The sequence below is a fragment of the Garra rufa genome, chromosome 21 (genome assembly GCF_049309525.1).
Source record: "Garra rufa chromosome 21, GarRuf1.0, whole genome shotgun sequence".
NCBI lineage: Eukaryota > Metazoa > Chordata > Actinopteri > Cypriniformes > Cyprinidae > Garra > Garra rufa.
The window spans coordinates 31,946,756-31,967,962 of NC_133381.1; the positions used below are offsets into that span (position 1 = coordinate 31,946,756).

The following is a 21,207-nucleotide window of genomic DNA, read 5'->3' on the forward strand; positions in this document are numbered from 1 at the left end:
CGTCGTCCATCTTTTTTACAGTCTATGGTCGAATCCAATGTAGCTGGCACATCATCGTCTTTTAATTTTATTTTTTATGAAAATCCTGGGTTGTACTGTTCCTTGTTTGTAAATGAATCCACAACAAAATGGTCTGGAACTTCATTAAAACATTTATTTCATTCAGTCTTTCCTAACATTGGGATCAGAAGGAGGGCTTTGCAAAGACTTTTTTCCCCCACAAATTGGCTCTACAGAGCATCTTGTTGTTGTTGTTGTTGTTGATCTTTATCATTTGGCTTCTGCATAGATCTACACGTTCGCCTCTCTGGTAAACACTGTGCGTAAATCGGTGGGCGGGGCTAAACAGGCAGTGATGTCAATCTTTTTCTGCGGAGGCGGTGCACATCTACACTATTACATCATAAAGTGGAACAATCCAAAAGCTGTCTTTTTAGCAGACTGCCTTCAATATAAGCTGTTTTTAAGCTAACAACAAAGTTTTGAGTTCTGATGTTTTTATAGTACAATGAATATAGTACAAGGGAATTTTGGTTTCTAAGTTCATGGCCCCTTTAATGTTGTGTCTGTATTGTAATAACATTATTTTAGGTCCCAAGTTTCAGTTGACACATACATAAAGACCCAAAGAGAATCTCTGCAGATTTGAACAGTGCAAACATTATCATCCACAACTGCTACACATTCCCTTGCATGTGCATTTATTAAATATTTTGGCTCATTATTATGCTTTATTATGCCATTTATTTCTTATAATACCCTAATTAAATCCATTGTGCATTCTCCTCTTAAAATCAGCACAGAAATTGTGAAAAATAGCCTGTCATAAATCTTTTGAATTGCAACTTGATATCTCTCTTCCCATCTAAACTAGCCTCAATATAGCACTCAATACGATTCAAATGATATGTTTTGTCAAACACTATTGGCACAGAAACCCCCTGTGGTCAGCACTAATGCGGGCAGTGATGCAATAAAGCCGTAGAAAGTCCTCCACAGTTCCATCCGGCCGTGTGGAATTGTATTGATCAGAGCCGCAATTAGGGAAGACTATTGAAAAATAATGATTCCCTTCTATACTTATGCATAGATATTGCTCTGAGAGCTGCTTAGAGATTGAATGGCTTTTTCAACCGCTTCAAAACGTATGCCAAGCAATTAATGGCGTCTTCTATTTCTCATTACAGTGGGTGTCAGCATCATCTGTACCCGGGGCTCAAGGGCAGTGCAGTCTCCTGAAACACAAACACAGAGCTGCACCAGCTTTATGATGTGTACATGGCACTGCCACCTTTATTATGAAGGAACAAAATGGAGTCACGATTCCAGCACACTCTAAAAGGCTTTGTTAGGATTATTTTACCCAGCTCTGCATTTTCAGTTTGCCGAAACCGTCTTGATGCGGTTGGTATCAGTCTGATCATTTAAATACGATACAATTCAATTTCAGTCACGCTGCAGTGGCGTGATTGGATTGATCTTGCCAGCGCTTGCACTGGGTATACCAATGATAATTACAACTGATGGGAAGTGTTTGCGGTGTGTGTAGCATCAGCCAGTGTGTGTATCGCTTGTAATGAGATTCTCTCCAGTCTTATCAGAGATGGTAGTTTTGGGAGGCGCTGGCCCTCACCGCTCACGTTCGTGCGTGTGTGTTAATGTCTGTTTGGATGCGCTTGCATATGTCCGAAATTCCAAAGGCTGTTGAGGGAGCTCTTCTGTTCTCATTCCCATCACAGTCAGCCAGCCAATATCCAGCAGCCTCAAGATACTGTTTTAACAAGGCAGATTTGATTGGGACGCCAGCATGTAATGTCATTCAATGAAATGGTGTTGTGTCCTGCAATATATGGATAATCACTAGCTTAATGAGCAAATTAGTGTTATACATATATGACTAAGAGAGTATCACAGTCCATTCTGATGATTGATCACACAGTATGTCTGTGATCAATAATCGTGTTAGTGTGATTTAAAGTCACCATAAAACTAGAAATGAACCCTATTTACTTTCTAATACACGACCTTGGTTCTATTATGCACAATTAATCGGAAATAATAATCCACCACAAACAAGTTTGGGGTTGGTAAGGTTTTTGTAATGTCTTTGAAAGATGCTCATTTATTTGATCCAAAAGCTGCATTTATGTATTCAGCTATTTATTTAATAGCGGTTTTCAGTTTAAAAAAAAAAAAATATATATATATATATATATATATATATATATATATATATTTACACACACATACATACATTTATTTAGTAACAATATAAAAAAATAACTGTCATTTTGAATCGGTTTAATACATCCTTTCTGGAAAAAAAGTTGAAAAAAAATCCTTTGGACTTGAAATTTTGAATAGTTGTGCAAATATATTTAGTAGTGCAAACAGTTTTATATTTATATTGTCACAGTTATAGCAGGTTGAGGAGTGGAGATGCAGAAGCTGGAACCGGAGTAAAATAAACACTGATATTTATTAAGAGAGTTGGGGAAAGTTACTTTTAAAAGGAATGCATTACAATATTAAGTTACTTCCTAAAAAAGTCACTAATCACGATATTATGGTTACTTTTTATGAGAAGTAATGCGTTATGTTACTTTTGCGTTACTTTTTAAATCTTTTAAATCTTTTAAATCTGAGCAGGGCTTGCTTGTTTGTAAAAGTAAAAAAAAAGTAAAAGCCTTTTTACACCAAAAGCCTCAGGCTTAGAGAAAAGCAAATTCACATCTAAAGAAAACTCTTCAGCAATAAAAAATTGAAAGGAAAAAATGATTATCTTGAGTAATTTTTGCTTATTAGTATGGTTGAATTGGATCATCGAAGGTTGATAAAATGGGATTAAATACATAAAGGAAATTTGTATTATTTAGCATATTTAATTATTGCATGTTTGCATTGAATTTCACTGTTTTTATTTTGAGGAATACTTTATCTGTTTTTTTAGTGAGTGATTTTTTTGCATGTTCACATTTTTTCTAGAACTAAAGTAACATCTTACAATTTCTCTCAACATGGGGACAGGAGAGCTTTTAATTAATTAAAGTAATATTATTATGTAACTTGCATTACTTGTTATGCGCTACCCCCAACACTGTATATATATATTTACTACTTCTTCATTTAGTAACAGTATTTTAAAAAATATATATAAAATTGACTGTCATTATAATCAGTTTAATACATCCTTTCTGAATAAAAGTATTAACTTAAAATCCTTTGGACTTGAACTTTTGAATAGTAGTGCAAATATATTTAGTAGTGCAAACTGTTTTATTTTTATATACAGTGCCCTCCATCAATATTGGCACACTTGGTAAATTTGAGCAAAGGCGGCTGTGAAAATAAATCTGCATCATTTATCTTTTTGTTTTTCATTCAAAAATGTCACAAAATTCTAACCTTTCACTGAAATAAAACAACTGAACTATGAAATGTGTTATTTTTTCCAATGCATATTGGCCAAAATTATTGGCACCCCTAGAAATTATTATGAGTGAAATATTTCTGAATATTCCTATTCATATTTACATTTTTTTAGCACACCAGGGTGACTAGGAGCATGAAAATGTCCAGTCATGATTTCCTGTTGCACAGGGTTATAAAACAAGTTTGTTGAGCCTCACAAAATAATAAAATATCTAAAGTACTGAAAATCACCATCAGGGCAATAATTAAGTTCCAATCAACTAAAGATGTTACAAACCTGCCTAGAAGAGGAGAGTTTGAGTGTCCAAAGACTCTCCAAAGATCTATTTTTCTGCCAGATGTCCTGGACATCTTGTTGAGATGCAAGGCATCATGGATTCTTTCAAATACCAACAGATAAAAAATCTAAGCCTGACTGCTTCCATTAGAAATCTTATAATGGGCCTTGGTAGGATTCCCTGATTGGGAAATAAGTGGGGTGAACTGAAAAGAAGAAGCCCTAACATGGAGCTGGAAATCTGAAGAATCCAGAGAGATTCTGTATGAAGGAATGGTCTCTGATCTCTTGTCAGGTGTTCTCCAAACTCATCAGGCATTATAGAAGAAAACTCTGAGCTGTTTTTTTTTCTTTTTTTGAGTAAAGGATGTAATAATTGGGTGCCAATAATTGTGGCCAACGTGAGCTAGAGAAAAACATTTATTTCATAATGAAATTTCTCCTATTTTACTTCAATGAAAGGTTAGAATTTTGTGATTTTTTTTAATTATAGATCATAATAATAAACAATACAGATTTATTTTCACAGCCACCTTTGCTCATATTTACTAAGGGTGCCAATATCAGTTGTTTTCCTTGGAAGTACACCTGATTTTAGAAGTAAATTGGGTTGTGAACACAGTTTTGTTGTTAATTTGACTGGCCTTTCCATGTACCAATATAGCTGCACTATAAACACATCTGTGGACACCCAGATTAAGGAAGTTTATTCATGGCAGCCTTATGTAAAGTTTGGAAAAAGAAATGTACCTTTTCAAAAGTCCATAAACAAACCACCCATGCAATCTTTTCTTCCATATTTAGCTCCTTCCCCAACAGACTACCTTTGATTGAAGTTTTGCGGTTGACAGCAGAACCCATATGGTTGTCTGCCACTCTGACTTCTGACGAAGAGCCACAAAGAGACGTCTGTGGCCCAGTTAATGGAAGAAATGCTTCTAAACTCAACTTAAATCTCAACTTTATGGCATGAAATGCATTTAATTGTCTAACGATTCCAGGATTCTATCTTGTGTCAGTGTAATTGTGGTGAACGGCTTATCGGCGAGAACAATTCAGTGCAGCGATTCTCATTTACTTCTTCCAATTCCGGAGCTGACCTTTCACCGTTCTAATTTTATTAAGAGGTTATTAATGCTTTCTCACCACACACTGCAGTCTCAGGCAGACCACAGTGGATTTCAGCTCTCCAAAGAATGATATCTTTCTGTAGTTTGAAAATTTATTATACAGTACTTACATATATTACAAATAATTCAGTTTAAAGTGTAACTGGTGAATTTATCTGAGTTTCACTTTTTTGTGTGTGTGAAATATGTGCCAGTAAGTGTTACATTGCTCATGAAAAAATAAACTTTTAGAAAGACTTTCAGAGAAGATCAGTTTGCCACAGAAAAGCATGCAATATCCAATCATGGATCCACTTTGTGCTGAAAGAATAACCCAGAAGGAGGAGACTCAGTCTGAAAGCACAAGCCGAGGATGAGTGGCGGGCATCTCACTAATCCACCTAAAAGCCAAAAGACAGACATGTCAGTCACAATAAGACGAGGTGCCACAGAGACACTCAAGACTTCACAATACACTTCGTGTAAATCAACCTCCCCTATAATGATTTAAGCCTTATTTTAGTTAAACAATAGCATGCTATTTATTTTAAAATAAAAAAATTTGATCATAGAAGTACATCATTGTCGAACAAAGAAGGCAAAAACAAATTAATAAATAATAACTTATTGTATGTGTAATTCAATGCTGGCTTAGGAATGGCAGCAGGCCACCAGGTGTCATAAATAGGCCATTCATAATTCACATGAAGGTTTATGCAATGTCAAGGGCAAACTAAAACCTTCCTGTCTCTGTGGCTTTCACTAGTGGCTGAAGTCTTTTCTTGTCAGTGGGAAAAGAAAAAATTGTTTTATTGCATTTTTTGATAAAAGTGTTGGCCAATGCATAAATGCAACTGTTGTATGTGTTCCACTAGTATTTATTTTAGTTAAAACAGCCCACACATGCATGTGAAACCAGGGGTTTATGTTTTTTGTGTTGACTTTTTTAATGTAAATATTAATGAAAATAATAGCATTTTTACATTTAAATCCATTATTAATAACAAAAAAACAACATGCAACTGCATGTAACATTTGTAATTAATTGTAAATAATAATAAATTATCATTTAATAATAATATGGAAATATATATATATAAATTCAACTTTTAGTTTGATCATTTTTAAAATATAATAATTTTAAATGATTTATTTTTATTTAATAGGTTGTTTTGTAACATTTCATAATAATCTTTAAAAGATTATTTAGATAACATTTTTAAACTTGTTATCCAACCCCCATGTTATCCAAGATGTTCATGTCTTTCTTTCTTCATTCGAAAAGAAATCAAGGTTTTTGAGGAAAACATTCCAGGATTTTTCTCCATATAGTGGACTTCATTGGGGATCAATGGATTGAAGGTCAATTAATGCGTTACGTTGCGGACATGCATCGCAAAGCTAGTGCAAGATGAGCATTTGTGGTTAAAAAGTATAAAAATTTTAAAAAAAATTTTTAAAATGGACGATCATTGCAATACTGCCCTCCAAAGGCAAAGTGCAGTAACTACGTGAACACTGAAACTGAGAAAAATGCCTTTAAAGTTTTAACAACAGCTAGTCAAACATGTTGACACTCTCGTTTCTCTGAACGTTTCTCCGAAATGGGACCAAAATTAAACCAGGAGACTTTGCCACGAGACAAAACAGTTGTCACAAAGTCCATTTTAAGCCTTAACTCAATTTTGACCAAATGTGTAGTTACTGCGCTTTGCCTTTGGAGGGCAGAATAGATAAGACCCTTATTGCTTGGCTGGGATTGTGTAGAGCCCTTTAAAGCTGCATTAAAACAGCAATTTGGACCTTCAGCCCGCTCATCCCTATTAAAGTCTACTATATGGAGAAAAATTGTGGAATGTTTTCCTCAAAAACCTTAATTTCTTTTCAACTGAAGAAAGAAAGACATGAGCCTTGGATGACATGGGGGTGAGTAAATTATCAGGAAATTTTAATTCTGGAAGGGAACTAATTCTTTAATGTTAACTTGTACATATACTAATATTTCTATTAAAATTAATAGCTAAATTCTTTAGATAACATGAACAGTTAACAACACCTGTATACAGATTACAATAAGATCCAGCAATACCCCTAATAAATGCTGTTTTCCTGTTAAATAATGTTGGCAAAGAGCTTAAAAAATTAATAACACATCAAGTAATGGTAAAATAGGCTACGATTATACAATAAGGTTCACAAAAGTGCATAATAAATGATGTAATAAAGATAAATCATGTCAGTAAAGAGCCCACAATAATTAGATGCACATTAACTGATGTTGAAATGGTTTCTATTTTACAATGAGGTTCACAAAAATGCTCTGTTGATTTTAAATAACTAAAGTGATGTTCAGTGTTAGTTAATGGAAACTAATGCTTTAAGTAATGTTAACACACCGTTTGTTATTAACTAATGCATTAACAAATAAAAAAAGCTATTCATGTTAAGTAATTCATTAACAGTTAAAATGAACAAAGATTAACTAATACTGTAAACAATCTCAGGTTACTTGACTGTAACCTTGTTCCCTGAGAAAGCGGAACGAGATGCTGCGCTGCTAAGCGCATTGGGAACGTCTTTAGAAGTGACCAGCTGTGAATATTGTATGTAAAACGTCAATATAATTGACTAAACGGCATTATAGCCTCGATTGGTGACGTCACCGGAGCGCACGCGCACGAGGCTATAAATAGATGAGCCACAGGTGCATCGTCAGGATATTTTGTCTGAAGAGCAGTCCTGGGACATCTTCAGCACGGCAAAGTAGCGCAGCATCTCGTTCCGCTTTCTCAGGGAACAAGGTTACAGTCAAGTAACCTGAGATTGTTCCCTTTTGAAAGCTACAGTCGATGCTGCGCTGCTAAGCGCATTGGGAACGAGAATACCCACGCCGCCGTGCTTGAATATGTCTGGACTCCCACGGTTGTGCAGGTGTGTTTCACAAGAACGCAAGAAGGCCTAGACATTAGCTTGTGATGTCGACTCAAGGACGCGAGAGCCCGGAGTGGCATGAACATCCAAGCTATAAAATCTTATGAATGTGTGCGGAGAGGACCAGCCTGCCGCATCACAAACTTGTTGTAGGGGAGCACCCCTTGCCAACGCATTGGACGAGGTGACCCCCCTGGTGGAGTGAGCCCTAAGGCCTATAGGCGAAGCTTAACCGCGCGCCTCATAGGCAAGAGCTATAGCATCCCTGACCCAATGAGAGATGGTCTGCTTGGTGGCAGCTGCTCCTCTGTTATGGGGGCCATAACAGACGAAGAGTTGCTCCGACTTACGCCACTGGCTAGTGCGGTGGATGTAAGCCTGAAGAGCACGGACTGGACACAGTCTATGAGAATTCTCCTGCTCCGGCGTTGTGAACGGTGGAGGACAGAAGGCTTCTAAAATGACCGGATGTACAGCCGAGAATGGCACCTTGGGCAGATAATCAGGATGAGGATGCAAAATCACTTTGACCATTCCTGGGGCAAAATCTAAGCAGGATGGCGCGATGGACAGAGCCTGCATGTCCCCAATTCTTTTTAAGGAAGTTATTGCCATTAGAAAAACCATTTTAAAAATCAGAAGTTTGTCAGACGCTGATTCTAAAGGTTCAAACGGGGTTTCAACCAGACCCTCAAGGACTATTGCTAAGTCCCAAGAAGGGATCTTGGTTCTGACTGGAGGCCTCAGTCTCCTGGCCCCACGAAGGAAGCGGGAGAGCAGAGGGTGCCTCCCAAGCGGTTCCCCATCAATCAGGGTGTGGCAAGCCGAAAGAGCGGCCACATATACCCTAAGAGTAGCGGGGCAAGTGCCTGATGATAATTTCTCTTGCATGAAGTCCAACACTGAAGCAATCTGGCAGTTAACTGGATCTACATTGTGTGCAGCACACCACCTTTCAAAAATACCCCATTTAACGGCATAAATCCTCCTAGTGGAGGGAGCCCTAGCACTTAGGATGGTCTCAATAACGGCAGGTGAAAGCCCCGTGTCCCTCAGTTGGTTCCCCTCAGGGGCCAAACGTGAAGATTCCACAGGTTGGGCCTGGGATGGAATATCGTTCCCCCCGCCTGCGATAGAAGGTCCCTCCTCTCCGGAATCGCCCAAGGCGGGCCGTCGAGGAGAGATATTATCTCCGAGAACCATACTCTGTTCGGCCAACGCGGCGCTATCAATAAGAGGCAAGAACCTTGCTGGCGAACTCTGGCTAGAACCCCCGGGAGCAGAGAGACTGGAGGAAACGCATACAGGCGCATATTGGGCCATGAGTGCGCCATCGCATCCAGACCCAACGGAGCTGGGTGACTCAGAGAGAAGTAAAGGGGACATTGCGCTGTCTGTTCGGAGGCGAAGAGGTCCACTTCCGCTTGATAACATCTGGTCCATATCAGATTCACTACTTCCGGGTGGAGTTTCCACTCGCCCGTCGGTAATGTCTGTGTAAGTGCCCTGGAATGTAAACTGCCTTGAGTGACAGGAACTTTCCTTGGGCCCAGAGAAAAGTCTGTCTCGCTATCCTGTTCAGGTTGCGAGAACATAGACCTCCCTGGTGATATGTAAGAGACTGTCGCTGTGTTGTCCACCCGCACTAGGACATAACAGCCCCTTAATTGAAGGAGAAAATATTTCAAAGCCAGAAATATAGCCATCAACTCGAGGCAGCTGATGTGCCAAACGAGCTGACGGCCCTCCCATGCCCCTTAAGCTGGACGACCATTTAAGGTCGCTACCCAGCCCATCAGGGAGGCATCCGTCGTTAGCAGTTTGCGACGACATGGAGCCTCTAGAGTGGGACCCAAGGTGAGGAACCGGGGTCTGAACCACAGAGATAGTGTACGAAGCCATTGCGGCGCGCCACTTTTATTTGCCTTAAAGGATTGGATCTTGGATAAAATCCTCCGGCTTTTAACCACAACTGAAACTGTCTCATGTGCAACAGCCCCAAAGGAATCACCGTGGATGCTGATGCCATGAAACCTAACATTGTTGGCACTGACGATCAGTGCATTCTTGGCCTGGCCTGCCTTTGGTCATGGTCTGCCGAATGGTCTCAATTCGAGCGGGAGACTGCTGTGCCCGCATCGTGATCGAATCCCAAACGATTCCGAAATAAGTCATTCTCAAGGCAGGAGAAAGAACACTTTTCTTGGTGTTGAGTCTCAACCCTAGAGAAACCAGATGAGCTAACACGATGTCTCGTGATGGATCTCCACCTCTCGCGATTGTGCTCAGAATTGACCAATTGTTTATGTAATCCAAAAAGCGAATGCCCTGGAGTCGTAATGGAGCCCTGTGCTGCATCCATGCATTTTGTGTATGTGCGGGTGACAAGGCTAGGCCGAATGGAAGAACCCGAAATTGGTATGCTTCGCCCCCGAAAGCGAACCTCAGGTATTTCCTTTATTGTGGCAATATTTCTATGCGAAAATATGCGTCCTTCAGATCGATCGTGACGAACCGATCGATGTTGAATCTGCGTCACGACCGTCTTGACAGTTTACATCTTGAACTTGAGCGCTTTAACTGAATGGTTTAAGCCTCGAAGATCTAAGATTGGACGCAGCCCCCCATTCTTTTTGGGAACCAGGAAGTATCTGCTTTAATAGCCCTACTCTCTTACTGAAAGAGGAACATGCTCTATGGCCTCTTTGCTCAGAAGATTTGTAGCTGTTGTGACAGTACGTGCATCAGTTCCGGTTTCACGGAAGTGTAAACCACGCCGTTGAAACGCAGAAGATGACTGATAAATTGGATTTTATATCCTATCTGTACTGTGCTTAAACCCCACAAAGAGATGCCTGGCAGAAGCTTTACACGCTGCCAGACTCTGAGAGTGGTATTAATTTAGTTTTAATTTTAATACTTCCCTTTGAGGGCATGTTAGATGTTCAACGTCCAGAATGACAGCTGGAAACGACAGAACATCTAACATTTCGCTGGAAACCGCTGCCCCCCGAGGCACGAGAAGTGGCGGGGATGGAGAGGTTTTATGAGGGTATCGGGAAGTGGCGAAGATGTTGAACACGCCACATCCCGCGGGGAACTACCCTCACCGTAGATACGAGACCATCAGGACTTTCTATTTTTGTTAATAATAGTTCTGAGGTCTTGCTTGGGAGGTTGCTGAGCGCAGCGAGCCTGTTCCCAGTCTCTACGAGGGGGAGCACGCTAAGCCACGCTCTGCTTTTTAGCCTCCCTAGATGTTGAAGGACCGGGGCGGGACTGTGTTAGACGGCCCCTCCCCTTGAGTGCGGCGAGGAAGAATTGCACAAATACTTCATCTTGTTTCTTTACCTCCTTATATATGTCAACAATGGTATTAACCAGGTTTTCAAATAAACCGGAGGGAGAAACGGGGGAATCTAACAGGAAAAAACAGTTTTCCTTCTTTAATTCCTGTCAGATTCAGCCACAGCAGCCTCTCCGCGCTGATCAAAGCACTCAAAGAACGGCCGCAGCGCGAGCCGTTTGCTTGGTTGCACGGAGAGACACACTCAAATCCTTCAATAAATCAGCCTGGTACGCCTGTAACACTGCCATAGTGTGCAACGCAGCACCAGCCTGACCTGCAGCTTGATAAACTTTACCCACTAAGCTGATGTTGTGCTACATGGTTTAGTGGGCAGGGTAAGTTTCTTTATAGACGATGTAAATTCGGGCGAGAGATAGCTCGCGAGCGTCCCTTTCACCCGACATCTCCATATAATCCAACAAATTTACTGTATTTGGGGGTCTCTTGTTCATCTGGCCAGTCAAGCTGCAACCTGTCCACAGCGCGAGTGACCACCTCTAGCAATTCCTCAACAGATTTACTTTCGCGAGAAGAACGCTCAGAGGCTGGCGGCTCGCGATCTGATGAACCAAGAGATATGTCATCCCCTCCGTGAACCGAAGAAGCACCGAAGCGCGCTTCGAGATCACGAGAAGGAATGTCAGGATTTGGTGACGCAGCAAGCGAAAGGGACGAACCCGTCTCTTGCTCGTCAAGCAAATCCATGCGAGAGCCCCACGATTGCAATGCAGGTGCGGACTGGAAATAATTAAGACGAGTGCGAAGCATCTTGACAGTTAACAGGTCGCAATGCTCACACCCGCCCTCCTCTATCGCCATGACCGCGTGCTCCCAAACAAACAAAGCAATAATCGTGTGTATCCATCACGGTCATGGGACGCGAGCATGGAGGAACACAACGCTTACCTGCTTGTTGACTCATGATGCTCTTTTTCTTCTTTTTAAACTCTTAAAATAAGAAGAGAGAAAAGTGAGAAAAAGAGTGAAGTTTCTGCGTTCTGCTTAGTCAAACTAACTCCTAACAAAATCAAGGATGAGTAAGAGAGAGAGTTTTCCGACGCACACAACACACAGAGTGATCTCTGAAGACAAAAGACCTGACGATGCACCTGTGGCTCATCTATTTATAGCCTCGTGCGCGTGCGCTCCGGTGACGTCACCAATCGAGGCTATAATGCCGTTTAGTCAATTATATTGACGTTTTACATACAATATTCACAGCTGGTCACTTCTAAAGACGTTCCCAATGCGCTTAGCAGCGCAGCATCGACTGTAGCTTTCAAAAGGGAACACAAATGCATTAAGTAATGTTAATAAATACAACCTGTCTTACCGTTATTTCATTACATTATTAATAATGTTTGCTGAGGTGTTGCTGTTGTTGAAACTTGGGTTTAGGGATTTGAATTGAGGAAAGGTGTTATTATGTTTCTTTTTGCAGTTGGATATATAAGAAAATCCCATAGACTTACATTGGAAGAGGGACCCAAGCCATAAATAATGACAAGAAAATCACAGAGGCTTGAGGGACGGCTCTTTTGAGTCGAGCAGTAAGCAACCACTCACACTACACTTGGTAAAAACACTTACACCACCCTAGCAACTGCATAACAATGCCCTAGCAACCACTTACAACACCCTAGTATTGTTTCCTTCCAGTTATACTGTGTGTACTATATACTACAGCTGTCACTAATGAGCAATCGGGCGATTATTCTGACGATTAATTAAGTAATCGGATAACTATGATAAATTTTTTTGTGGTAATTAGCCTTTAAAATGACTTAAGATACATTTATAATAGCAATGAGGCAATAATAATTAGTTCAAATAAAGTATCAAAAGTAAGTAATCATATTGTTTTATTGCACAAAACTGTTAAAATACCATACATAACGTATTTTATACAACAGTTCTTTCTGGTCCTCAAATCTGATTGACTGATAAGAGTGCAAAATTAGAGTGATATTAGAAAATCGTATCACTCCACTTGCGGTACTTCTTACAGCAAGTGTCATGGTGGACCCCCAAATCCAGTATTATAAAAATGACGGAATGTAGTTTTAAGAGGTTTTCAGGCGGGAATATACTTGGTTATAGTTCAAATATGCAGTTTGTTAATAAAGATACTGTCTTTTTGAAAATTTGTGTCAACGTTTTCGGACATGAGAGCTGCGGATCGTCAGCGGCCGTTCTGCACTCATGAACCCACCCAAGAGCGCCTCACCTCGGCCAGATCTTCTGGAATTTACCACTGGCTCTGATGTCTCTGTAGTGGTTACACATTAAATATTATTGGTTATGGGTAAATCTAACGCTAGTCTTTGGTCTCATTAATCTATAATTTGTTCCAGACAAGATAGTTTTGGAAAAGTCTCATGTTTATGTAAATTCAATGCTATATATATCAGAGCGCTACCTTTGTACTTTTGACTGAATTGCCTAGCAAATTTTATGATGGCTGATGTTGTTTTTTAAATATCGATATTCAATAAATAATATTTTATACACTGTAAATAATAGTATTTAATAATAGTGTTTAGCATTGAGAAACTGTCACGAACCCTGTCCGTGGTTTCTGTCCATTTCTTCCATTTATATTGACTCTCACACTACACAGACTGTTACATGTCACCCTGGACTACACCTCCTATGGTCCATTGCACTGATGACCCTCTCCACCTGTATCCAATTAGAAGCTCTATAAATACGAGGCACTTCCCACTATTCAGGGCCGAGTATTGTCTGCGTTTATCTCTCTCATAGCAATAGCAACTTTACAGAGTCACTCCGGTTAGTTTCCTGAGCCCAGTCTAGTTCATAGTCTGTTTTTCCATGTCTAGATTCTTGTCTGGTTTATTTCTATCTTGTCTGTTTTGATGCCTGCCCTGGAACTCTCACCTGTTTATTTGATTACACTTTTGCCTAGCCCCCTGGATTATGTTCGCCGTTGATCGACCCTCATCTGCTCCTGGATTACTCTTGTGTCTTGTTCAACCCTGCCTGTTATTGACCATGTTTATGAATAAAGCTTTACACTTGGATCTGCCCACTTCACGTCTCTGTCACTCCGTACTAGAAACAGTGCATGTTCATGATTTTAGGTACATTTTTCTGCTATTAGATGGTGACTGTTTTTATGAGTCAGCAGTGATGAATTTTACATTGAAAAGTTAATGCTATAAACGGAAGATATTTTTAGTTTCAACAACTACTTGATGCAGCAAACAAATGCACTAGGCAGCAAAATCACTTTTTACAGATGAAAGGATATTAACGTTACGACAAAGATAATGCTTTCCTCAACAAATATTCAAACTAATGTTTATCAGGAATAAGAATAAATATATGAAGAATAAATGCTGGATCAGATGCAATCTGTCAGGGTTACAGTGTTGTGTTCTGTGTTTTTGCCCCAGCCTTAGTTCCTGTCTTTCCTTTTATGGTCTGTTTCCTGTTGTTGTTTAGTTTATTGTTAATTAGCCCCACACCTGTTTCTGTTCTCTCTCTGATTATGTTCCTTAGTTTGCTCCATTATTTATGCTCCTTTCTGTTCAGTCTTTGGTTTTCCGGTCACAGTTACATTATGTTGTGTTTACCTCTGTTATTCCTCCCTGTGTTTATTAAATTAAGAAGTCTGGATTATACCTGCTGTCTCGATCACCTTCCTCATCCCTACACAACCGTGACAAAATCACACTCGATCAGTCCATCTCTCTCTCAAAATACTCTACATAATACAGTGAGCTTTTAATACAGTAATAAAATGATCTTTAATGAAGCAACTCAGCATTCCTTCGTTGCTTGTTCTAAAGTGAAGTTTTGGAATTAGTAACGAAGGCATGGGCTCAGCTGTTAAATTGTCAACTTTAGATTTAAATTTGTGGCGGAAGGAAGTAGTTCCGCACAAAAGAGGGCTTTTAAAGACACTCTGTTGTTATTTTATGTATTTACACACGCCGTCAAACTGTTGTAAAAATGCAATATCACACTCGTAGATATGAGATATAGCTGTATATCAGCACGATGTAATTACCTACGGCTGTGCCGATATGCTGTTGAAAGTACTGGACATGCAGTAATAGTTTATTAAAGTAAAAGGGTTATAATATAAACATCCAAGTCAGTAGAGGAACCAGGTTGAATTGATTTCCACAAAAGGAGATCCTAATGGAAAAAAATGCCAGGATGTCAGGCTAGTAAATGTAAGGGCTATCCATAAATTTGACTAATACTTTTGACAACAGCAGCTGGCTGAATTAGTCATTTGCTTGCAACTGGCAAATATGCAATCAGAGAAGAGCACTTTCTCCCATTTCCAGATACATTAATCTAAGTCCATCTCCATATCCTGATAAATATTCTAGGTTTGCTTTTTAGGCATGAGCATATGAGAAAAAGCAGAGTTATAAGAGTGTAATAGTGTTTAATTCTGGGATAGGTCAATAATAAATATGCAAAAGCCATTTCCCTCCACATGCAATTTCAAAAAGAGACTTTAACAAAGCAGCCCTTGAATGACAGTAATTAAATAGATTGTGCAGAGGGTTGGATTGCTCTGCAGTGTGGACGGCTAATTGTTGTTGTCAGGCAGAGTGCAGGTGTGTCACACGGCTCAGTCTGAATGCATTTGGCTTTGGCAGACAGTGAGATAGGCCTTTATTTTCATGCTTAATGAGAGAGTACAGGTGCTGAACAGTGTTAGCTGGCCACTGGCTTTGCCATCCTCCCAAAGTTTGTTGAACCTTGTTGTCTGAGCCACACAGAGGTTGAATAGGGAACTAATTGCAATGCCATATCAGAAATGTTCATCATTTCAGCACACTCTTACCATCGTATTGTGAAAGAGTCTGACAGAAACTGGTCCATCGATGCAGTTTAATAACTAATTTAATGACTTGAGATCACTTTTTAATACTTAACCGTATTTAAAATTCTGCATGCAACTCAATTTGTTTTTATAAATAATTGTAAATAATTATTTTAACAACAACAACAACTACTAATAATAATAATAATAATAATAATAATACAACAACAGCTGTTTTAAACTAAACTATTAAAATAAAATGTAATTTGATTTAGCTTAATGTGACTGTGCACTTGAAATATAACTACATGTAACATTTAATGTTTTTGTGTTTTTAATTTTAATTAATTATTTAATAATATAAATAATATTTACTTATTTATTTTTGTTATAATGTAGTTTATTATGATTTTTGTGTGCTTCATAACTATTCATGTTTTTTATGTGTTTTTAACTATTAAAAATTGTAAACAATATTTTTTTAATACTAGTTATGGCAATTTTAAGCTAATTTAAAACTATGAATTCAATTAAATGTAATTAAATGTTGCATATTTAGAATGTTACTTGCATGCAACTACAACATCAGTAATAATAATACAAATAATAATAAAAAACGTTTTAAACTAAATTATTAGAATAAAATGTAATTTTGCTTGTAATTATTATTATATTGTTATATTTATTTTATATTTTTGTTGTTGCTGTTGTTATTATAATGTAGTTTATTGTGAGTTTTATAACTATGTTATTTTTTAAGTTTTTAAGTATTTCAATTTGTAAACAATATTTGTTTTTGAATAAATACAATAAACTTAGTAAGTGCAAGTTGCATTCTAAATATGCAACATTTAATTAAATTCAATTGAATGCATTTTTTTATTAATAGCAATTTTAATTCATTTAAAATGATGCATTTAATTGAATTCAATCAAATGTTGCATATTTGGAATGCAACTTGCATGCAACTAAATTAGTCTTTGCAAATATAGTAAATAAAATATATAAAATATAACTACATGTTATTTTATTATTGTTTGTTATTTTTTATTTAAATGTTTTTATATAATTATATTGAATTGTAAACAATAATTTATTTATTTTACTAATCACGACCATTTTAATTAATTTAAAATTATGCAATCAATTAAATGTAAAAATGTTGTAAATTTACATGTAAAATGCATGCAACTTAATTATTTTTTGTAAATGATTACCAGAAAACAGTAAATGTTACATATAGTTATATTTGAAGCACACTACGTAACAACAACACTAATAATTAACAACAACAGTAATTATGTGTAATTATTAGATCGCATGTAAATGATTAAATAATTATTCAATTAACTCAGATTAAATTAAAACATTTCAATTTCATTTCATTTTTGCACACGTGGAATATTAAATGTAAGTTTTAAAATATACCCCATCTGGTTTGACATTTTTGCTTCAGTTCACAGGTTCATTTAAGGCACTGGGCCATAGCCTACACCTGCAAAATGTCCATGATGTTGTTTTGGCTGAGAAAAAGCATAATTATTCATGATGAAAATAGAACAGGAGTTGAAACAACAAACAGAGTCTCAGGGGTCTTGCATATTTAAAGGCAGCCATGCAAAAGACCTCCTCTCTGCATTCAAAATTGCGCATACGCATCCTGCGTCTGTCTAATGAAGTCAAGAGTCATCAAACATTAATCTTAACAACACTCTGCAATATGAAATGAATTTTGAGACATGAAAAATGGGTGCTTTACAAAACCTGAGGTGCAGATGTCAAAGCAGTGTATATTTTGGCCACAGCGCTCACAAATCTCTTTTATAATCTCCAGACTGGAACTCTCCGTCATTATAGATTCACAGCGCAAAGCAACACTCATTTTCATGGTGCCGCCATGGTAACCAGACACACAATTTACTCCAAGGATCTCAACACTGTACTTCCCTCTAGGCTAACGCCAAATACACATTTCTTCAGTAGAGCCGATAAATAAATAAACAATTAAAACAAGAGGAATGTATTGACCAACTGCCACGCACATTTTAGCTTCAAGCTCTGCAATAAAGGTCCAGCTGGAGCTGTCGATTTGTTTTCATTGAAAGACAGAATAAATCCAGTTTCAAGAGGTTTAGCAATGGTCCATAAACAGATTTAAATGTCAGTCATGCCAACCTGTATCATACCACTGCCTATAGTCTTATAGTATGATTTTAACAGGCAATGTAGACACATGCACCAGTGTTCAAAAGTCTGGGGTCAGTCATTTTGTCCGTATTTATTGATTTATTTTAATGCGACAAGGATAAATTTGTTGCTGACATGATTACCATGTTTCTAGCATGATGCTAGCATGAATAGCATGTTGATAGGATGTTTCTAGCATGTTGCTGGCATGATTAGCATGTTGTTAATTGTTATGTTGTATTGCTAACATTAAAAAATTCAGCTACAAACCATTAGTTTACTAAAAAAAACAATGTAGTAAAAAAACAGCTTAAAACCAGCTGATTCAGTAACAAAAAAATCATATAAAGACCAGTTAAAACCAGCTGATTCAGTAAAAACAAAACAGCGAAAGACCAGCTAAAACCAGCTGATTCAGTAAAAAATGTCTAAAGACCAGATAAAACCAGTTGATTCAGTAAAAAATGTCTAAAGACCAGATAAAACCAGTTGATTCAGTAAAAAATGTCTAAAGACCAGATAAAACCAGCTGATTCAGTAAAAAATATCTAAAGTCCAGATAAAACCAGTTGATTCAGTAAAAAATGTCTAAAGACCAGATAAAACCAGCTGATTCAGTAAAAAATGTCTAAAGACCAGATAAAACCAGTTGATTCAGTAAAAAAAAACAGCTAAAGACCAGTTAAAACCTGCTAATTTAGCAAAAACACAGCTAAAAAACAGCTAAAGACCAAATAAAACCAGTTAAACCCAGCTGATTCAGTAAAAAAAACAGCTAAAGACCAGATAAAACCAGCTGATTTAGCAAAAACACAGCTAAAAATGGCTAAAGACAATTTAAAACTAGCTGTTCCAGTAAAAGACTTCTTTCAAAAACGTTTAAAAATTTTACAGACCCCAAAGTTTCATCAGTAGTGTATGTTTACACACGCGTATTTGTGTGAATGAAGTGTGAATCTATTCTTCTTGCACCTCTCTAAAAAACAAATGTGAGAAAAAAGGCTTTCCGCTGCTTTTTTTTTTTTTTACCTGGATGAGCAGCAAAACAACTTCAGCAACTCCTGAATTCTTAATGAGTTTTACCTCACAGTCTGTGTTACGGATGACTGAAAATCTCTATAAACATCTTGCCACATTATTGTGCAACCAAAATAACAATTTTGCCACTCAAACACTTTTAAAAGGAATACTTTGTACATACAGACAAGCTACATTAGCAGTGTTTGTGACATTATCAAAGAACATAATTTTGTGTCCACCATTTTGTAAAAATTAACAAAATAATGTATTACAGTAAAGTACAGTACAACACAAGTATAAGGTAAGACATTGTGGAGTGTAAGTCTAATGAAACAATGTTGTTGTTGTGTTTTTTAATGTTGTTTCCAAAATTATGACATATATGCTGTCAAATTTATTAATTGCGATTAATTACATCCTAACTAAAAAAATGTGATAAATCGATTTCACATAACTAATATATGTGTATGTCTGTATAAACTTTCTGAAGCTCAAAATTTTTAATGTCATGGACTTTTAACCGATGGACAGAAATAATCTTCATTTGTGTTCAGAAGGTGAACAAAAGTCTTATGGTTTGGACAGATATTATTATAAATTAAAATAGACTTTTCATTTTTGGGTGAACTAAATGTTCTCCTGTATTGCCATGCTTTAAACGTTTTTTTATTTCATTTCAAAGAATGAATGTCTATTTTGTATTTCCATGCTCCTCATATAATACATCAGTCCTGCCTCAAATGGCACACCTGCAGTCTTGCCGACTTGAAATGGCCTTCAACTACCAAACAGCATTACGTCACTAAAGCATGGACCCAGAGGAGGCTTAGGGCGACGGGGCCACTGTGTGGTTTTTATTATTTATAACATCCAACATCATTTTGCATTGGTGTTGAGTCACGTGCCACCGGTGTAAACACTCTCTCTAAACAGTACAGCTCTAGTTACGGTGTTTGAGCAGATATAATCACATTCGAAATCCTGAATATGAGGCCAGAGATGAAGGAGAAAGAAAGAGGGCCTAAGCGCTTAAATACAAAAAAAAGACTGTTTGAAGTCAGATTTTAACAGACAAGCCCTTCATAGTCCCGGTAATTGTGGAGCGTAATGAGAGAGAGGCTTTGATGGATGGATTAAGACCGGTCTTAAGTCTGCAGTCTCCAGAGTCCCTGTGTAAACTCTGATTTGAGTCAGTGGCACCACAGAGGCAGACTGCTCTTATTCACCCACCCGGACTCTGTCATTACTTTTTCTTTTATTCTCTTTTATTTCTCCTCAGACTCATCAATATTCCATAGGGTCAGGTATCATACACTCTGCAATTCCTCCTCAGTTTGACTGACATCCTGAGATGCACACACACATGAAATAGAAACGTCCCCGAAGGCTAAGATGGAGCCGTGGTGAAGCTCTTGGCACTGATGATGACGAACAAAATAACAAGTGGTTAGTCACGTTTCACATTTGTTTTCTTTGAAAAGCTTTTTCATGTTGATAACAATGGAATTATTTACAGTGATGTTGAAACCCACGCTTGTACAAGTTTTTGTGCTTTTTTTTATCAAGTGTCATGACTCGTATTTCACAGGACTCAAACCTGAGCTCTCCGCATAGCAAGTGTACTGCTGTATCAGGTGAGCTACAGAGCAAGTTTACCTTGTATGAAAGAAAGACCATATGCCCTAGGGTCAGTAAGATTTTTTTAAATTCTGCCTTTTTGGTAGAGGCTATATTTACACTAACTCTGCTCACCAATGTGTGGTTGGGAAAGACAACATTACAAAAGACGTCTGCTAAACAACAGCTCCAGTGGCATAAGTGGTATAATACATAACAGTGGCTTTTTGATGAGATCGACCCGAGTTCAAATCCACCTTTTGCCAGACTCGTTCTTCTCCTTTTTCACATTATATATCAGATCAGAAAGGCATCTATTTTCAATAAAATGAAGAAAATAATTTAAAACCGTAAAATAAAGTGCCTCACTGGTGTTTATGGGTTAGGGTTAAAGGGTGGTGTAGGGAAGCCTCTATTGTCTAAACAGAAAATACTGCTATTTTTGTATATTGTAAATAGAATCAATCGTTTTTTG

General features: G+C 37.8%; 1 protein-coding gene across 1 annotated transcript in view; it reads right to left on the bottom strand.

Moving 5' to 3' along the window:
• Positions 1-4,919: 4,919 nt before the first annotated feature.
• Positions 4,920-21,207, bottom strand: part of LOC141296333 (proton-coupled folate transporter) — a 54,019-nt gene continuing 37,731 nt past the window's right edge. The window contains exon 7 of the mRNA XM_073827584.1: positions 4,920-5,219. Within this exon, the coding sequence (XP_073683685.1) occupies positions 5,168-5,219 (52 nt within the window). The 3' untranslated portion in view covers positions 4,920-5,167. The remainder of the gene's footprint in view (positions 5,220-21,207) is intronic.